Source organism: Lepisosteus oculatus, chromosome 14 (assembly GCF_040954835.1).
Source record: "Lepisosteus oculatus isolate fLepOcu1 chromosome 14, fLepOcu1.hap2, whole genome shotgun sequence".
NCBI lineage: Eukaryota > Metazoa > Chordata > Actinopteri > Semionotiformes > Lepisosteidae > Lepisosteus > Lepisosteus oculatus.
Window position 1 is genome coordinate 48619120 of NC_090709.1, and position 18629 is coordinate 48637748.

At 49.6% G+C, this 18629-nt stretch overlaps 1 protein-coding gene and 2 non-coding genes across 3 annotated transcripts; all 3 read left to right on the plus strand.

Annotated features, from left to right (window-relative positions):
* Positions 1 to 158: 158 nt before the first annotated feature.
* Positions 159 to 232, plus strand: trnat-agu (transfer RNA threonine (anticodon AGU)). The gene has a single exon. It is a non-coding gene; the product is annotated as a tRNA-Thr (tRNA).
* A 3708-nt stretch (positions 233 to 3940) lies between these two features.
* Positions 3941 to 5268, plus strand: LOC138243347 (zona pellucida sperm-binding protein 3-like). Its single transcript, XM_069198914.1, has 6 exons — positions 3941 to 4109; positions 4187 to 4304; positions 4503 to 4603; positions 4681 to 4754; positions 4922 to 5104; positions 5180 to 5268. Exons 1-6 carry the CDS (start codon positions 3985 to 3987, stop codon positions 5185 to 5187), a joined length of 609 nt encoding a protein of 202 aa, XP_069055015.1. The 5' UTR covers positions 3941 to 3984; the 3' UTR covers positions 5188 to 5268.
* A 13007-nt stretch (positions 5269 to 18275) lies between these two features.
* Positions 18276 to 18331, plus strand: LOC138243757 (U7 small nuclear RNA). Its single transcript, XR_011192375.1, has one exon. It is a non-coding gene; the product is annotated as a U7 small nuclear RNA (small nuclear RNA).
* The last annotated feature ends 298 nt before the right edge of the window (positions 18332 to 18629 follow it).

Sequence of the window (18629 nt, forward strand, 5' to 3'; positions counted from 1 at the left end):
ACAGATAAAAGCCATTTCTCATCCTTTCTCTTAGTGGTGGAACTATCGCATGTAAATGAGGCAACTTGCAAGGCGAGCAGGCTCGGTGCACACCGAACGCAGATGTCTCAGAGCAGTTGAGACGTGTCCAAGTGGCTGTCAAAGGACAGCACTTTGCCGGCGCCGTGGTTTAGTTGGCTAAAGCGCCTGTCTAGTAAACAGGAGATCCTGGGTCCGATTCCCAGCGGTGCCTTTCTTCCTGTCTTACTGTACAGAATTTATCCTTATGGGCAAATCCCATGCCTTTAAATTCAGGTGCATGCAAGTGTTCGTTTCCTTTCTGGAACAACTTGTTTTAAAAGAAATCTATACAGCTTGCGAAAGATGAAACACAAATCTTGCTTATCAGTGAAGAAGAGGTACTCCCAGCAGGCCAGCTAATACCAGCAAAGTTTTTTTTTCACCCTAACCCAGAGAATGGAGAAAAGCGAGGCGCCTGTGGCTCTGCAGTGTAATCAGTTCGCGAGTTCGGCGGTTAGCTGAAAGAGTGGTAAATGGAGCTCGCCCCAGCCCGTCCTTATTCTTTTAAAGAGGATAAAAAATTAACTTCGCCGCCATTACTACCAGCTTTAAAAGACTGCCATGGGCACGGAAAAAAACACACTACAGATGACTTTTCTGGAACCGAAGCAGAAATTCCTTTACGAACCAACTGATAAAGCTCAGCCAGTGAATACTGTTAACAGAATGTGAAAGCACGATCAACTTTGTAACTGCAACCACAGGAAAAACAGCAAGAAGCAGGCTCCATTACCCATTTAAATCTGTCGTGCGAGGCATGCTTTTTGCACGCATGAAGTAAATCCCACGATCGCTTTTGAACTTGGACAAAGTACTTCCAAAGGAGCGCTATGCGCAAAGATTTAACAAGCTCAACCCCCGCAGACGATACCGGGGTAAAGTTAGCTTGAAGTTCGAAAATGATTTTGGCACGCCTTCACGAAATCTCTTAGAGTTACAAAAACACTTGCTTTGTGTATAAAATACATTGTGGATGATTTCTCAGCCTTTACTTTTTCGTTTTTATGACATTTTTTTGGACCAAGCACGAATATTCTTTTGTCCATATCTCCGCAATGGAAGCACAGAACGCCTTCAAACCAAAAGCATTTTAAAGACCACGACTTGTGGATATTTCCACAGCCTTTACATCAAACTATCGGTGAGCTAATTATCTTTTTTTAAACCTCCGGTTTTTCATCGATGCGTAATTACGCACGAACTGGAACCCGGGGGACCGCTGTGTGCACACGTTCACAAAGCGAGAAATACTGTTCAATACGGCTTCGTGCGAAAAACCCGTATATGACCATAGGAAGCAGAACAGCGCGGTCTCCAATTACCCAGACTGTAAGCACGGGAATAAAGCTTTGTTTGATTTCTGAAACCCTTCCTTTACGTCCTGTTTTCATTCAGGTAAGGGTCAACTATATTGAAAATACTACTGACAGCAGGAAGATTAAAATATTCTTTACTCAGCAGCTTATTAAAAACAGCTCCCATGATGTTCAAACCGATTTTTTACACAGAACACTGACACAGCTTTGTGTTCTGAATCTCTTTTTCTCTTGCTTTTATTTAATGTGGCACAATGCACTGGGATAGGGGTATTCTGTTCACAAACCAATAGCATTTAAACCACAGCACCCACAATGCTGCAGGTAAGTGTTTTGCACACTAAGCAGGTCATCTGACTATTCCCAGCTTTGTTTTGGGTTATGGAACCTTTATTTCTTTATGATTTTCTGAAGATAACACTACAGGTGGGATGGGTGGGTTGTCTTCATGGCTCAATAGCATTTCAAATACAGCACCCACACTGCTGAAACCAAGTGTTTTACACACCAGACAGGCCCCCGAACCTCATACAACCTTACTGTGGCTGTGGCCCCTTTCTTTATTTTGTAATGAGTTTCTGACGATAACACTACAGGTAATACACTGGGACGGGTGGGTCGTCTTCATGGCTCAATAGCATTTCAAATACAGCACCCACACTGCTGAAACCAAGTGTTTTTCACACCAGACAGGCCCCCAAATCTCATACAACCTTACTGTGGCTGTGGCTCCTTTCTTTATTTTGTAATGAGTTTCTGAAGATAACACTACAGGTAATACACTGGGACGGGTGGGTAGTCTTCATGGCTCAATAGCATTTCAAATACAGTACCCACTCTGCTGAAAATAAGCGTTTTACACACCAGACAGGCCCCCAAACCTCGTACAACCTTACTGTGGCTGTGGCTCCTTTCTTTATTTTGTAATGAGTTTCTGAAGATAACACTACAGGTAATACACTGGGACGGGTGGGTCGTCTTCATGGCTCAATAGCATTTCAAATACAGCACCCACACTGCTGAAACCAAGTGTTTTTCACACCAGACAGGCCCCCAAACCTCATACAACCTTACTGTGGCTGTGGCCCCTTTCTTTATTTTGTAATGATTTTCTGAAGATAGCACTACAGGTAATACACTGGGATAGGTGGGTCGTCTTCATGGCTCAATAGCATTTCAAATACAGCACCCACACTGCTGAAACCAAGTGTTTTACACACCAGACAGCCCCCAGAACCTTATAAACCTTTCTATGTGTCAGTGTTCTGTGTAAAAAATCGGTTTGAACATCGTGGGAGCTGTTTTTAATAAGCTGCTGAGTAAAGAATATTTTAATCTTCCTGCTGTCAGTAGTATTTTCAATATAGTTTTTGAAAATTTCAATTACAAATTTCAATTACAAAAAGCGCTACAGGCGTGCCAAAATCGTTTTCGAACTTCAAGCTAACTTTACCCCGGTCACAGTTTGGTGGTTTATGTGTCTTACTTCTGTAGCAGTTTAGTGGGACATCAATTTGGCAATGCGCTCGTTTCTCTTTGTGCTGTGCCTGTGCGCAGGGGCCGGGCTCCCCGCACTGATCTCCGCCGGGCCGGCTGGCTGGGACTCTCGGGAATTAGCTCTCCAGGCCGACCTCCCTGCTCCTGAAGACGCAGCCCAGTCGGAGGATTTGAACCTGGCAGATGCGCCCTCAGAAGACATGTCTGCAATCGAGAACGACTCGCAGACCTTGGCTCCCGACTTTCGCCGCCTTCCCGTGTCCAGAGACGCGTACTCGCCCTACTTCGACAAGGAGAAGATGAAGCCCGAAGCCGGCAGCCGCCCCTTACCCGCCTACATCAAGAGCGTCCTGTTTCCTCCCCAGGGAGGGCGGCAGCCGGCTCGCCCGGCCATCGGGGGCACCCGAGGAGTGGCCGTGTGGTGCGACTCCAGCAGGATGTACGTGAGGGTCAGTCGGCTCCTGTTCGGCTTCAGCTGTCGGCCATCGGAGGTGACCTTGGGCAACTGCAGCGTCAGCCGAACCACACGCAGTTACTTCTACTTCATCTACGGGCTTCACGAGTGCGGCACCGAGCGATCGGTAAGCGGCTCTTCATCTACAGGCAGTGTATCGATGTGAGCTGTAGGGCCAGTATCGGGGTTGCCTTTCCTGGGAATATCCCTTCCTCTGTGACCCTGCAGGTTGTCCAGGGCCGCCTGGTGTACTCCAACACTCTCCGCTATGCCCCGCCCTCCTCCAGTGCACCTGTGCATCGCTTCATTCCCTTCTCTGTGCCGGTCAAGTGCTCCTACAACAGGTAGGCAGGGCTCTGCTGCTGCTGAGAAGCCGCTGGGAAAGTGTCCAGAAGCCCCTCATCCCCTCTGTCCTGCAGGTTCCACTACTCCTACAAGGTTGGCTATGTCCCCACGTGGGCCAGGAGAAGGACCTTCTTCAAGGACCTGAAGAACAAACACAGCTTTGTGCTGCTCACCACCAACTGTAAGCTCCTTGAGCGAGTGGCTCCTCCTGCCTGCAGGGGGTGCTGTGTGCAGGTGTGATGCTGCCTCTCTCTCTCTCCAGCCCACTGGGTCCGGCTCTCTCCTAAGGATGAGTACTTCCTGGGTCAGCCCATGTACTTCCAGGCCACTGCCTACTTTGCCACAGCGGAGCAGAGGCTGTACATCCACTCGTGTTACGTAACGGAGAAACCAGACCAGCACTCCCAGCCCCGTTTCCCCGTGATCGACAACTTGGGGTACGGCCCCTTCTGGGAGGGGAGGTGGGCAGGAGCCCTGAGAGCCTGCAGGGGTTCATCCTTGTCCTTGTCCCCAGGTGCATGGTGGACAGCAAGGCAGATGGCTGCCTGTCCAGGTTTGTCCCCTCCAAGCAGAAGGATGTGCTCCACTTCACAATTGATGCCTTCCTCTTCCAGAAGAAGCTGTCCAGGAAGGTACTGCTCTCAATGGCTGCTCCGCCTTCTCGCTCTACTGATCCATTGTCTGCTTTTTCATCCATGATCTAGATGTGAACCAGACTGTGGCAGCTGTAGTGCCTATAGCTGCCAGCTTGCTTTCACTGATGGCAGAAGGTCTTTCTCTGTCCCTCTATTGGCCTTGATCCCTTAATGCTGTGACCTTCCCTCTTGCAGCATGAAGTGACTGAGCTGTACATGCACTGTGTCATGGCTGTGGCTCCTGCTAAAGCAACACCAGGGGCCAAGTCCTGCACCTACAACAGGGAGGCTAAGAGGTACTTCTGCAAGGAGCCTGCTGAGGGTGCTCTGGGACATGCCAGGTGGAGGCCTCACCTGTCCTCCTCTCCTCCAGGTGGGAGGAGCTGTATGGTGACCATGAGGTCTGTGCCTGCTGTGAGTCCAGGTGTGCTGGCAGTCGGAATGAAGGTGGGTCTGGTTCTCTTTCCCTTGTGGATGCATCTCTGCCCAAGAGACAACCATGCTTGGACAACTGAGGAATGATAACGTGCTGGACAAAGGGACTGTTTAGATGAGTAGACTGTGGGTCTCTGGGTATAGCGGATCCCTCACTCCTGGGTGCTGCTTGTCCACAGGTACCAGGAGCCTGGTGACCAGTAGTCGGGTGGCTGTGGCACCAGTAGAAGCTCCTCTGGATGTGGGAGCTGACTGGACTGAGGATGAGGAAGGAGACCCTCAGAGCTGCAGTGAAGATGCTGAGAGCACCAGTGAGGATGTGGAGGGAGCAGAGGACTTTGGAGATGTTGGCCAGTGGACAGGTAGGGTCTGGCAGGAGGAGCTCCTGTAGGGGTGGTGTCCTACAGTGTAGCTGGATTGTTCTCCTTCCTCCCCAGGTGCCTGAATGAAGGCTCCAGCCTGGCCCTTGTGACTCTCCTGCCTCCACTTGCCTTGTAATGGCAACATCTCAATAAAGCTATGAAAGACCCTTCTGCCTGCCCTTGTTTCTTTATGGTTTATAGGTTTGAATTGGGTGGAGGAGTTCAAGGGAAGTGAGACCCATTAATCAATGGAAGTATTTGTGGGGGTTCCCCTTTCAAGAATGCTTCCCATATTGCTGCCAATGAGGACTGAAAATGGCTGGAGTAATAAAGCATTGTACTGGGGGAAGATAGCCGCACTATTCCTTGGGCAGGTCATTGTGACTTTTTTACTGGGGGAGAGACAGAGGTCTTCAATATACTGGCAGTCCTCCTGTTTCCTAGAGGGGTAGTGCTTATGGAGTGTCAGTTGCTACTGTAGTGCCCAGTAAGAGTGAGATCTGATGTCCTATTCTAGGCTGCACAAACTGACTAAAAGAAACACAAGGAAGGGATTGTCAACAGGGGCTTGGTGTAAAGTAGGCCTTCCCTTCCTCACCAGAGGAACAATTCTGGTGCCCAAACATCAGTGAATAAAGGTACAGTTAGAATCTTGGAGGTCTTGTCTTATGGGTGTTGGTTTCACAGTATTGGACAGTCACGGGAAGTATTAGGATTGAAACTGGAGATCCCAGTACTTGATCCGGAAGACAAGTGTTCACAACCACCTCTACCAGCAGTACAGACTGTGTAGATTGAGACTGAACGCTTACTACACAAAGCCTCTCCACTGTTTCAGTGTCCCATGTCATGAATTTCAAGTGAATCCTAGTCTCCCGTTGTGACTACCTATAATTTGCACAAATCCTGCTGGCCCACTAACACTGTTAATTTTTAGCCCTACTGCAATGCCCTATTAAAGTTTCAAGGATTTAGGATAAACTATTTTATATAATGGTTCCAAAGGTGGCTTCGCAAAGCACTTGAAATAATTACAATAAGAATACACAGGATAAAACAATTCCAATAGACAGAGGAGACCATGGATGGTGGTACTGTAGATTATGCCGGTTCAGGGACGCCAAATATGTAATCATAGTGGCTCTCTGAAGGCACCAGTTCTGTAGGGTTTGGGCATTTACTGAGACAATTATTAATTGTAGCAGTAAATCACAAAGTTGATTCTTTTGATGGCTTTAGAATCCAACCATGCGACATAACTCAAACAACGTGCACACACAGGTACTAATACACAAGGATACATTTATTAATACATAGAATATGCATATAAACCTAACAGATCTTATCGAGAGGGTTATCAGAATACAAAAGATATATATTCAATCAGTTACAAAGAGTTACACATCAAGAGGACATACGTTCAGTATATCATTCATTAAGACCGTTTCGTAAAGTGGACTTGGTTACAACTTCTACATTAGATACTCAAACAAGTACATAACTCTTAGGAATTAAATTGATGTCAACTGGTTGGGATAACAATTGAATTCTCGAGCTGTAATGCATTGAAGTTGAATACTCATCCAATCTTTGGGGATTCAGATCTCCTGCGGGCACAAAGGAACAGTTGCAGGCTGTTGCTGTCCAATCCGCGCTCTCTGGCTCGGTGCCAGGCTGTGCTGTGCGGCTTGCGACGGTGCGCTGCTGATGCTCATTGTTGGCTTTAACTAGCAAAGTTTGTGCACAGGAGAAAAGATGACTGTGGGTCCCAGCAAGTCAGGAAGAGGACCGGTTCGTTCCTGATGAAGAGCTAGTTCTGAATAGTGATTCAGCTTTCCACAGTTCCGACCTGTTCACGAGGCCTGCTGCTGGTTACTCTCTGGCAACCTCCACTCTAGACTCTTCGAACAAAGGAAGGTTCTGGCACTCGGACACACTGGCCGTTCCATGGTTGTCCGGGCTGAGTCTCAGGATGGTCAGGAGGCGCGCTGCGAGAATGTCCTGCCCTTGGGATTCTCCTGCTCCTGGGCCGTCCTGCCCTGGAATTCTCCTTTGAATTCCCTTTAGAACAGTCCACAGAATCCTCTCCAGAATCTTGCTGAATCTCAATCTGAATCTGAATCTGAATCTCCATGCTCTCTGTGTTGCCTGTTTTTACCTGGAGGAACTTCAGCTCATTGATTGGCTGAAAGTTCCATGGGCATCAGAGTCCCACGTGGGTTACTCGGCCCTACCAGTCCCTGATTGGTTGATCAAGGTGAGATATGAGTCACTTAGTCCTGACACTTAGTAATGCAGTCCAGATGTCCAACTGGCACTCCCTAGACAGATAGGCGCCAATGGGTGACCATTGATCATGATAGCCAGGCTTAGCTAAGTGCATCCCCCTTTGGGAGCTGTCCTTGGGCCTTAAATCACCTTGCATGAATGGTTTCTCTGTGGCTGCACCACAGAGATGAACAGAGAAATGAGGCCTAATTTGGGAAAGCTCAGAAACACTTAATTCTGCCTTATTATTAAGCCTCGCCGCTACATCTTAAACAAATCTGCATTGTATTTTTAAAATATTTCAGCAGAGGATGCAACGGGGGTATAAATGACGACTCGACTTTTTCTTGGGTGAATATGGTTTTCTGGGGAGTTGCGATGTTGGGCATACAGTAATTGGACATTTCCCGGTGATTCTGACACCTGTTAAGCACTCGCATTTCCTGCAAATATTAAAATGGTTAAAGTTTCGCTGAGAAATCCAATCGACCTTTGCGAAGACAATGTTTACATCACATAAGAAACACGTCTCTGGGTGGACTCGAACCACCAACCTTTCAGTGAACAACCGAACGCGCCACACAGACGGAATGGTGGGTCCGTGTCTCGCATCACAACTTTCAGGTTAAGCTGGTAATAGTTCTTCTGCACTGATAATCAAGAATTGAATTTCATTTCTCGCAAGCTGTGTGAATTTCTTGAAATACAAGTTTTCCAGAAAGGAAATGAATACATGCATTCAACGAAATCAAGCCCTTTGTGATAGTCTGAAATGGTACGTTATGTACCACAAGATAGGAAAAAAAACATGCCTGGGATTTTAACCTACGTGACCTACGACCAGACCGGAGTAAAGTTAGCTTGAAGTTCGAAAACGATTTTGGCACGCCTGTAGCGTTTACACGAAACCTCTTAGAATCGCGAGAATACTTGCTTTGTGTATAAAATACATTGTGAATGCTTTCTCAGCCTTTACTTTTTCGTTTATATGACATTTTTTTGACCAATCACGAATATTCTTTTTTCCATATCTTCGCAACGGAAGCACAGAACGCCTTCAAACCAAATACATTTTAAAGACCACGACATGTGGATATTTCCACAGCCTCTACATCAAAGTATCAGTGAGCTAATTATCTTTTTTTAAACCTCCGGTTTTTCATCGATGCGTAATTACGCACTAACTGGAACCTGGGGGACCGCTGTATACACAAGATCACAACGCGAGAAATACTGTTTAATACGGCTTCATGCGAAAAACCCGTATATGACTATAGGCAACAGAATAGTGCAGTCTCCAATTACTCAGACTGTAAGCACGCGAATAAAGCTTTGTCTGAATTCTGAAACCCTTTCTTTACGTCCTGTTTTCATTCAGGTAAGAGTCAACTATATGCACAATACTACTGACAGCAGGAAGATTAAAATATTCTTTACTCAGCAGCTTATTAAAAACAGCTCCCATGATGTTCAAACCGATTTTTTACACAGAACACTGACACAGCTTTGCGTTCTGAATCTCTTTTTCTCGTGCGTTTATTTAATGTGGCACAATGCACTGGGATAGGGGTATTCTGTTCACAAACCAATAGCATTTAAACCACAGCACCCACAATGCTGCAAGTAAGTGTTTTGCACACTAAGCAGAGAGCGATGTCTTCCTCGTTAGTATAGTGGCAAGTATCCCCACCTGTCACGCGGGAGACCAGGGTACATCAGGACGTGCATTGAAGTGAAAGCAGGATGCGCTGCGACATCCACTGTGCAGATCCCGCCACACTAAGAGGTGAGTGGGTCTTTTCGATCACAGCGCTAGGCGAATCCCCAAACAGTGTGCGTGGCAACAAACGAAACAGGCCTGTTTCAGCCCGGTTTCGATCCGGGGAAATCGGGCCCAGTAGTGGCGGGATCTGTACAGTGCATGTCGCAGCGCTTCAATGTGCTTCCTGATGTCCTACCCCGAGAACAGAAAAGACAGCGTCCGCAGCAACAACAGCTCAGGTTTCTGCACAGGAGCTAAGCTGCCCCCATCTCCTCTGCTCTGCTCTGCGGCTCCTGCGGAGTGGAGTCCTGCCTGGAAACGTGTTTGCAGGCGGCAGCTCCCCGCGCCCTGTCTGTGCGTCGTGTCCAAGGGCTCCTGGGAGGAAGAGAGAGCCCTCCCACTCGGGGGCTTTTCCACGGTCTGTGTGAGGAGGGGCGGGTGTGTCCAGTAGCTTATCGAGCGGAAGCCTGGGTCGGCGGAGAGCTGTGATCGTGCAGACCTTGAGGTGTCACCTCTTTGTCTGCTTTCCCGCCCCCCCTCCGCCCAAGCTCTGTTCCAAAGTAGCCCGGCAACCCCTCACACCTGCACCTTTCACAACTTAAGCTGTGGTCATGAGACATCCATGGGGCGTTGTTCTGTTCTTGCTAATTGTTTCCTGCCCGTCGCAGGCAGGAGTCCATGCGAGGAAGATGCGCTGGACAGAGCTCAGAGGGCGCACCTGGGTGGCTTTCCTTCTGAGTGACGTTCCTGCAACACTCTCCCGCTCCTCTTGGTGCGCTCATGCCGCAACACAGGAAGGCTGGAGCAGGTGGGTGTGGAGAGTGTTAGACTGAAGATTTAAAGGTCCCTGGTTCGATCCCGGGTTTCAGCGTTTTGTTTCATGGAGCCCTCTGTTCCTCTCTGCAGCACCCCCTTCCTAAAGTGACGCTTCCCTTTCTCAGCCTGAAATGCAAGCGAGACACCAGCAGCAGTCCCTGCTGGTTTCCGTAGTGTAGAGGCTGTCACGTCAGCCTAACACCTGAAAAGTCCCCGGTTCGAGACTGGGCGGAAACAGCATCGTTTTGCACGCTCCTGTACTTCACAGAGGTCTTGAGCGACCGGTCATTTGTTGCCAATATATTTCCGGTGCCTTCATGCACTCTTGTACCAAACGCACGTTCCTTCTGTACACGGAGCAGATCATTCGCAATTGGGCTGTGCCGACTGTTGGCTCAAATGCAGTGCAGGACCTGCAAGAACAACAGAAAGATTAGCATCCAGCGGGGGCTTCTTAGTGAGCCCAAGATCTCATCAAGAATCGGCTCCAGCAACAGGGCTGGGCGCATTGTTCCATTCTCCGCCCACTCTCGGTGTAAACAAGTCTCTCCTGGTCTCTGCTTGAATTGCACTTTCTTGTGTTTGCTTTGGTGTTACTGGCTTCCCCTGCATGGGCGAATGTGAAGAAGATCCTTAGTAAGTCATTGAAGAAAACCGAGAAGAGGTCGGAGTGACCTCTGTCGTTCATCAACGATCCAGTCAGGCAGTACTCCTCTGTAAAGCGCCGTTCGTTCACATCGATTGGCTTTTTTTTGCCTTCATTCGTGCAAGTAGTAAAAGCAGACGCCCCTTTAGGGAGCCTGTCAGCACCCGGAGATTTCCCCTTCTGTAAGCTCTCCATAGCCTCTCAGCTCTTCTACTGTTAAATCCCCCTCAGGTACTTCCCTATCTTCTTCACTCAAAACGTTTTCTAGCTTTGAGGTAAAAAAATGAATTTCTTCATCCTTTACCTCTGTAGAGCTGTACAGTCTTGAGTAGAAGTGTCACGCCCTCTGCAGCCAGAGGGCGGTCCTTCTCTGTCCTGTCCCTAGTTCCTGGTCTGCTGTCCTTCCTGTCCCTCTCTTTCCCTTGGGCTATATATTTCCGGGTCTTGCACTCTGTCCTCGCTCAGCACTGACGTTCGGATGTCCTGAGACCCGCCTAGCACCAGGGCGCCCCACGTCCGCTCCCTGAGGGCACAGGTTTCTATACGGCATTCCTGAACTCTTTGCACTAATGAGCCCAGGCCTTTTTCCCGTCTCGCCGCTACGCATATGGGTCTTTTTCCGCACTCCTGCTCCCCACAGTTAGTCCCTTTGGACGTCCGTGACAAGAAGGCCTCGATGCAGGAGAGGATAGCACTCAGCTCTGTACTCTCTCTTCCCTCCTCATCAACTACACTTTCCATGACAGACTTGGAGCCTACCACTTTCCTGAAAAAGAAGCGAGTACACTTCTCATTTTCTTCCAAGAACTGCACTCTGCTTCTTAACAGCACTCCTCGACTGCTTTCTTCGGCTATGCTCCGGATGTCCTTTTTTAAAAGGGTGATATCCTCAAGCACATCGAAGCCACTGTGCAGCATCGTGTAGAGACGCTGCAGCTGCCTCTGTTTCCTGGCTAGCACTCCTCTCCGTCTGGCAGCAGCCTTCCTTCCCTCAGCCATGAAAAAGGCCTTTGTCCTCACCTTCACCTCCTCCCTCCACTCTCTTACTGACCCGTACAGACACTGCAAGGACAGCCACTGTGATAGTTTCTCCTTGTAGCGGGATACTACCCCCTCGTTCTCTAGCAGCTTTGTGTTGAGTTTCCAGAGGCCTGGGCCAAAGACAGTCCCGCCCTGGAGTTCCACTCTACACCCTAAAGCCTGATGATCTGAGAAGAAGACAGGCTGAAGAGTGACCCCAACAACTTTCACTCTCTCTGAGACAAAGCAATAGTCAATTCTGGAGCTGCTATTCCTCCCTGACCATGTATATCCTGCTGTTGTGGGATATATACATCTATATGTGTCTGAGAGTTTTGAACTAAGTTTTGCAGGGCCAGTGAGCTGGAATCCAATTTTATCGGCCTTTTGGCTAAGATCAAGTTCAAGTGGCATGCCCGCAGTTCTTGTCTTTCCAAAGTTCTAGAAGGCGATCGTAGATCCTGAAGAGTGCTTGAGCTGGTATCGCCCTAGGTTGAGCCTAGGGGGTTAAGGCCAAGCAGCAGCTGAGCTGGGTGGGATCCGGCAGCAACGTTCTCTCTCTCTGCTCTCTCCTCTCCCCTCCCCCTTTCTCTTGCTCCACCTCCTTGGCCTCTTGGCTGGGAGTAGGTACTCGTGGCCTGCCCGCGGTGCTTGCTTTCTTCCTCAAGACTCAGAAGCGCTATCCGCTCCCTCTCTCTCTCTCCTCCTGCGCCTGCACCTAGCTGGGCTTTGCCCACAAGGACAAAGTCCAGGGCTCACTCGCTGCTCCTTTAGCAGCTAAACCCTCCTCTCCACAGGACCTTGCTCTCTCTCTTTCTCTCCTTTTTTCTTTTTTCTCCTTTCCAGATGGCAGACAAGAAGACACTGATCCGGTTCCACTGGACCAAGAAAACAGAGACGATGCCAACTGCGAAATCCTTTTTCATTACCTTCCTGAGAGGGATCCTTCAGTTGGTGGCCGGAGATCTCTACTGCCTGCAAGACAACAAGGCAGAGAGATACATGGAGGCCTACATAGCCACGGACGCCTCATATGAAAAGGCAACGAAAATGATAAGAGAAAAAGGTAAGCACCCCCGTTTCTCTGATTTCAGGCCGGAGCCTATGAGGAAGACAAACCAGAGGACCATCACAATCCTCACATACAACTCCTACATACCAATGGCACTGGTAACAGCGTACCTAGGGAGGTATGTAACTGTGGTGGGCAAACCGACGGAGATCAGGGACAGTTGCGGCGTCTGGTACGGCAAACGCCAGTACCGAGTCCTCCTGAAAGAGGACCTAGAGGGCGTCGACGGTTTCCAGCACCCCCCGGCCCGCTTCAACATCGGAGCCGACAGGGGGTACCTTTACTACCCCAGGATGCCGGATTTCTGCAAGAAGTGCAGACAGTCCGGCCACAAGGAGAACATGTGTGACATCGTCAGATGTCACAACTGTAACAAAGAGGGGCACCTGGCAAAAACCTGCCGGGCAGCCAAAAAGTGTGATGGATGCGGCGCCGAGGGACACCTCCTTCACTAATGCAAGGTAAGCAAACCTTCGTTTGCGCAGGTGGTGGAAGCCGACCAGCAGAAACCGGTCTCAAGACAAAGGGAGAGAGGTGAGAACAAAGAACCCGCACCTCCCCCGCAGAGAACCGAAACTGCCGAGGCCACACCCCAGCCGCACCAGTGCCTCAAGATGGCCGCCAGGACGACGGACAAAATGGCTGAACGAAGGAAGGGCCCTGGATAACTCCCAGCAAGAAGGGAAAGAGGATCCACCTTCGGAAGGACAAAAGAAAAGAGTGGTGTAGCGGCGAGGCTTAATAATTAGGCAGAATTAAGTGTTTCTGAGCTTCCCAAATGAGGCCCCATTTCTCTGTTCATCTCTGTGGTGCAGCCACAGAGAAACTATTCATGCAGGCTGATTTAAGATGTTTTCTTTTGATAAGGACAGCTCCCAAAGGGGGATGCACTTAGCTAAGCCTGGCTATCATGATCAATGGTCACCCATTGGCGACTATCTGTCTAGGGAGTGCCAGTTGGACATCTGGACTGCATTCCTAAGTGTCAGGAGTAAGTGACTCATATCTCACCTTGATCAACCAATCAGGGACTGGTAGGGCCGAGTAACCCACGTGGGACTCTGGTGCCCATGGAACTTTCAGCCAATCAATGAGCTGAAGTTCCTCCAGGTAAAAACAGGCAACACGAGATTCAGTAAGATTCAGTAAGATTCTGGAGAGGATTCTGTGGACTGTTCTAAAGGGAATTCAAAGGAGAATTCCAGGGCAGGACGGCCCAGGAGCAGAAGGCTCCCAAGGGCAGGACATTCTCGCAGAGCGCCTCCTGACCATCCTGAGACTCAGCCCGGAGAACCACGGAACGGCCAGTGTGTCCGAGTGCCAGAACCTTCCTTTGTTCTAAGAGTCTAGAGTGGAGGTTGCCAGAGAGTAACCAGCAGCAGGCCTCGTGAACAGGTCGGAACTGTGGACAGCTGAATCACTATTCAGAACTAGCTCTTCATCAGGAACGAACCAGTCCTCTTCCTGACTTGCTGGGACCCACAGTCATCTTTTCTCCTGTGCACAAACTTTGCTAGTTAAAGCCAACACTAACTAGCCGGTCAGTGAGCATCTGCAGCGCACCATCGCAAGCCGCACAGCACAGCCTGGCACCGAGCCAGAGAGCGCAGATTGGACAGCAACAGCCTGCAACTGTTTCTTTGTGCCCGCAGGAGATCTGAATCCCCAGAGATTGGATGAGTATTCAACTTCACTGCATTACTGCTCGAGAATTCAATTGTAATCCCAACCAGTTGATATCAATTTAATTCCTAAGAGTTATGTTCTTGTTTTGAGTATCTAATGTAGAAGTTGTAACCAAGTTCACTTTACGAAACGGTCTTAATGAATGATATACTGAATGTATGTCCTCTTGATATGTGTAACACTTCGTAACTGACTGAATATATATCTTTTGTATTCTGATAACCCTCTCGATAAGATCTGTTAGGTTTACATGCATATTTTATGTATTAATAAATGTATCCTCGTGTATTAGTACCTGTGTGTGTGCGTTGTTTGAGTTATGTCGCATGGTTGGATTCTAAAGCCATCAAAAGAATCAACTTTGTGATTTACTGCTACAATTAATAATTGTCTCAGTAAATGCCCAAACCCTACAGAACTGGTGCCTTCAGAGAGCCACTATGATTACATATTTGGCGTCCCTGAGCCGGTTTTCTTACATATTTGGCGTCCCTGAGCCGGTTTTCCTACAGTGGTAAGGGAGAACCGTTTCCTCGTCCTAGAGGAAACGGAACTTTCTTCCCCCGAGGCCCAGGAACAACCGGAGGAGGCAGCCCAGGAAATGGAAACCCCCCCCCCCCCGAGGCCCAAAGATGACAGGTAGTGACAGCCCAGGAAACGAAACCCCCCTCCTCCGAGTCCCACGGACAACAGGAGGAGGCAGCCCAGGAAGAGGTTACCCCCTCCCCCGAGGCCCAGGGACAACAGGAAGAGGCAGCCCAGGAAGTGGAGCCCCCCTCCCCCAAGGCCCAGGAGCAACTGGAGGTCCCCGAAACTCCTGGAGAAAGGGAAGAAAAAAGCCTTCCCGAAGCGGTGGCGGAGAGTATCCTCGAGGAAGACAAGATTACTTTGAAGCCACCCTGGAGCTGGGACTGATGGTAGGGCTGGACCTGTCCAGCATGTTTACCTTTCAGTCCCCAGCGAGACCTGGAGGGAGCCCAGCATATTCCCCCCAGGACCCGAACGAGAGGAGTTACATCTAGGCTAAACAGTGCCCAGATGTAGACTCCCAAGTTTTCCACTGTAAGCACAAAGAGAGGAGGTTCAACTTTCACTTGTTTAATCATGATTGTGAAACTTACCTTTCTAACAACTAACGTGAGAGGGCTAAGAGACCCGGTGAAAAGATGGGGAGTCTTTCATGATCTGGTCTCAAAGTCTTTCTCAGTTTGTTTCTTACAGGAGGTCCACCTGAAGGATGAAAGCGACAAGCTGACATTCACCAGGGAATGGACGAAGGGAGAATCATGCTGGAGCGTAGGAGGGGTCCACTCTTCCGGAGTGAGAATCCTCCTCAGAAACCCAGAGATGACGCTGGTTTCCTCCTTCTCGGTGGTGCAGGGCCGGATCCTGGTCGCAGACATCGACTGGAGGGGGCAGAAGTTGAGAGCAATTAACGTCTATGCTCCGACGGAACCCTCTATCCGGAAGGAAGTGTTTGCTGACCTGGCCAGCTGCTGCACCACCAACAGACAGGTGGTGCTTGGCGGGGACTTCAACGTCGACCGGGAGAAGGGGAGCGATGCTAGCTCGGCAGAGCTGGAGTCGCTACTCAAGCAGTTCCCCCTGGTAGACGGTTTCAGACGGTGCCGCCCTAACGACGGGAAAAACTCCCGGGGGGTGTGCAGCCGCCTGGACTACATCTTTCTGCACACGACCTGCTCTCTGGAGTCGGCGACGGTGTCCCCGGAGTGGTATTCCAGCCACGAGCGCTTGACGGTGGTGGCTAACACCAACCTGCCGGCATTCGGTCGTGGGTACTGGAAGCTGAACCGGGAGATACTGGAGGAAGACGACTTCAAGGCACTGTTCCGTAAAGACTACGCGAGCTGGGTCGATCTGAGAGATGGCTACAGCTCCATGGTGGAATGGTGGGAGTCGGTGAAAGACAGGACCCGAACCCTGGCGCAGACGTACTGCAGATGGAAGGCGGCCAGGGAGAGGAAGGAAGCTGCACGACTCCAGAGACAACTAGAGGAGGAGTACAGCTCGGCTAACGGGGGAGGAGCCTTCAATTCAGCCCAGGCACGGGACCTGAAGGAGAGGCTCCGCAAACTCAATCAGGTCCGAGGAGCTCAGAAAAAGAGGGTGATCCAAGGCCTGAGACGAGGAGATGGAGAGGAAGTGCTGGACGAGAGCGACAAGGTAGAAGCGGCCACCGCTTTCTACACGGAGCTCTTTTCAGAAAAGCAGACGGAGGTGGAGGCAGCCGATGCTTTTCTGGAGGAGCTGAAGGCACGAGTACCGGAGGAGGTGAGGGAGGACTTGGAGGGTCCGATCGCGGCCGAGGAGCTGAAGGCGGCGCTCTTGTCCATGGAGAATGGCAAGGTGCCGGGGCCGGACGGATTCCCAAAGGAACTCTACACCTGCTTCTGGGACACCCTGGCGGCAGATCTGGTGGAAGTGGCGCAGGAGATCTTCCGCCGGGGGAAACTCGGAGACACCATGAGGGAGGGCATCATCTACCTGCTCTTCAAGAGCCGTTAGCAGAGACGGTGAGACGGGACCCTGTCATCGACGGCCTGGAGATACCGGGAGGCGTGGGGGAAACCCTGAAGATCTCCCAGTTCGCTGACGACATGACGCTGTTCCTGAGGTCGGACAGGGGGTTGAGGAGGGCCCTGCAGGTCATGGAGCAATACTCCAGAGCCTCGGGGTCGAAGCTCAACCGCCGAAAGAGCAAACTGAAGTTCTTCGGGCCCTGGAAGCACAGGACGACGGCGCCGGAGGGTCTCGAGCTCTGCACGGAGCCCCTCAAAATACTGGGGGTTTCCTTCCAGAGCCAGGACAACGAGACCAACAACTGGACCGAGAGGATCGCCAAGGTGAACGCGAAGCTGGGTCTGTGGAAAACGCGGTCGCTGTCCTACACAAGGAAAGTGATGGTGTTGAAAGCAGACATCCTGCCGGCTTTGGTTTACCTGGCGGTGGTGTACCCGCTGTCGGCCAGACTCAGATGAGCGCTGCAAGGGATGATCTTCGGCTTCGTCTGGGGCGGCAAGTACGAGTACATCACGAGAAACCGGATGTGTCAGCCGGTCAAGGAAGGGGGTCGAGATGTCCCACATTTCCCCCTGAAACTCGACTGCATCTTCTACTGCAACCTCTGTCTGGTGCTGCGGGAGCCCATCGGACCTCAGGAGGAGGACGAAGCGTTAGTCGCCAAATGGGGTTTCCCCACGGCGAGGGAGCGCTGGAAAGGACTTTGGGCCCTATACAGGGATTAAAGGACAATAGCGAGTGGTAGGTTTGGAGGGACTCTCTTAATTGCGCAAATCCGCCCCCACTTGCAAAGATTGATAACGGACAATCAATCTCCGTTACGCCGTTGTTTTTTATTACATGGAGTGTTAATATGTGTGAGATGTTCCTTTTGAGATTTTTTTTTTTGCGGAATAAAGTATATTGTGTAGAACAAAAAAAATCTTATGACAAGGTTTACAAGTTATCTGTTGAACTACATTCTAATAGGTGTGGTAACATTCCAGGTCATTTGTTTACGTTTTTGTTTCTGGAGCAACTGTTAGATGAAATGTGCTAATATGTAACCTAACTCCAGTGTGAATAACTAGAAGAGGGGAGCAGCTCCATTCCAGACCAAGGGAGCTTTGAGATTGGCTGGGCCAGATCTCTCATTTGCATATCTGATTTGGAAATATAACACTAAACCCCCTTCTTGCATGGATTTAACTTGCACCCAAGAGTCCCCTACTGTGTATTGCTACTTATTTTTTTATGATAAGTGGTGATTACCAGTTGACAGGTTTTATTTGTTGAATTATAAATGGTTTTGTATTATCACCCTGAATGGCCTGTACTCAAGGTTTGGTAGGGTATGTGTTTTCATTTCATTTACCAAATGGAATATTTGCTCTTTTAGTATTTGTCTAGAAGGCTTTCTGAAGTCAGGAAGCCCATTTATTTGGTGAAAAAAGATTCTGTATTAATATTAATATTTCTCATACAACATAAATAGGGTATTTTATGAATAAAAAGATCTTGCACTTGGAAATCTTGATAAAGCTGTGTGCTTCCATAAACTCGAGCAGTTTTGATTCCTAATATTTGACCTTAGGTGTGGGAACGGGTCTTTTTTGCCATTTGATTTCCAATTGATCAGCACAGTATAGAAAATAGACCCATAAAGCAACCTCAGCAGTAACAAATGTGCAAAAAGTGATCACTTGTTTTCGCCCGCTTTCAAACTGAAACCCTT